Below are 667 nucleotides of genomic sequence, written 5' to 3'. Positions count from 1 at the left end.
TGGGGGTGTAGGAGGTGGGGGGCAAGCGCCGGCCGTTCAGGGTCCAGTACAGGTCCTCAGCCTTCAGGTGGAACTCGGGGCTGACCGTGCACGTGGCCACCAGCGAGGAGCCGATCAGCAGGGTGGGGTCTTGGGGGGAGATCACGGCGGGGTCTGCAGCAGGGGAAGGGGTGGGGAACAGAAAATAGATCATTTTAGATCTCATTTCGCTTGGGCGTGACCTGTTTTGTGTCTGTTCGGGTGAGTTTTAGATCCTTCTTTATGCATTGAGGTGCAGTTTGTGTCTATACATTTAAATGGACTTCATATATATAATGGGGTTTGTATCTGTCTATTTTAACAGATTTCACATCTATTTAATCAAATTTCACATCTATCTATTTAAACTATTTTCATGTCTATTTAATCAAATTTCACATCCATCTATTCAAAATTCTCATCTATTTAATTGAATTTCATATCTATCTAATCAAATTTCATGTCTACCTATTTAAATGGATTTTATATCTATTTCTATATATTTAAACAGGTTTTCTGTTTCTATGTATATGGATAGATTTTATATCTGTATATATATATTTGAACGTATTTTATAATTATAACCATCTGAATGTATTTTATTTCTACACACCTAAATACATTTTATATCAATTTCTCAGTACATGGA

The 667-nt window shown here is 37.5% G+C and overlaps 1 protein-coding gene across 1 annotated transcript in view; it reads right to left on the bottom strand.

Annotated features, from left to right (window-relative positions):
- Positions 1-205, bottom strand: part of CRLF1 (cytokine receptor-like factor 1) — a 5,913-nt gene extending 5,708 nt beyond the window's left edge. The window contains 2 exon segments of the mRNA XM_009995093.1: positions 1-13; positions 15-205. The exon segment at positions 1-13 is cut by the window's left edge and continues 109 nt beyond it. Coding sequence (XP_009993395.1) covers positions 1-13; positions 15-205 — 204 coding nt within the window.
- Positions 206-667: the final 462 nt, after the last annotated feature.

The sequence above is a fragment of the Chaetura pelagica genome, unplaced genomic scaffold (assembly GCF_000747805.2).
Source record: "Chaetura pelagica isolate M959 unplaced genomic scaffold, ChaPel_1.0 scaffold463, whole genome shotgun sequence".
Taxonomy (NCBI): Eukaryota; Metazoa; Chordata; class Aves; order Apodiformes; family Apodidae; genus Chaetura; species Chaetura pelagica.
The sequence above is the reverse complement of the archived record's forward strand: the minus strand, read 5'-3'. Positions and strand labels throughout refer to the sequence as shown.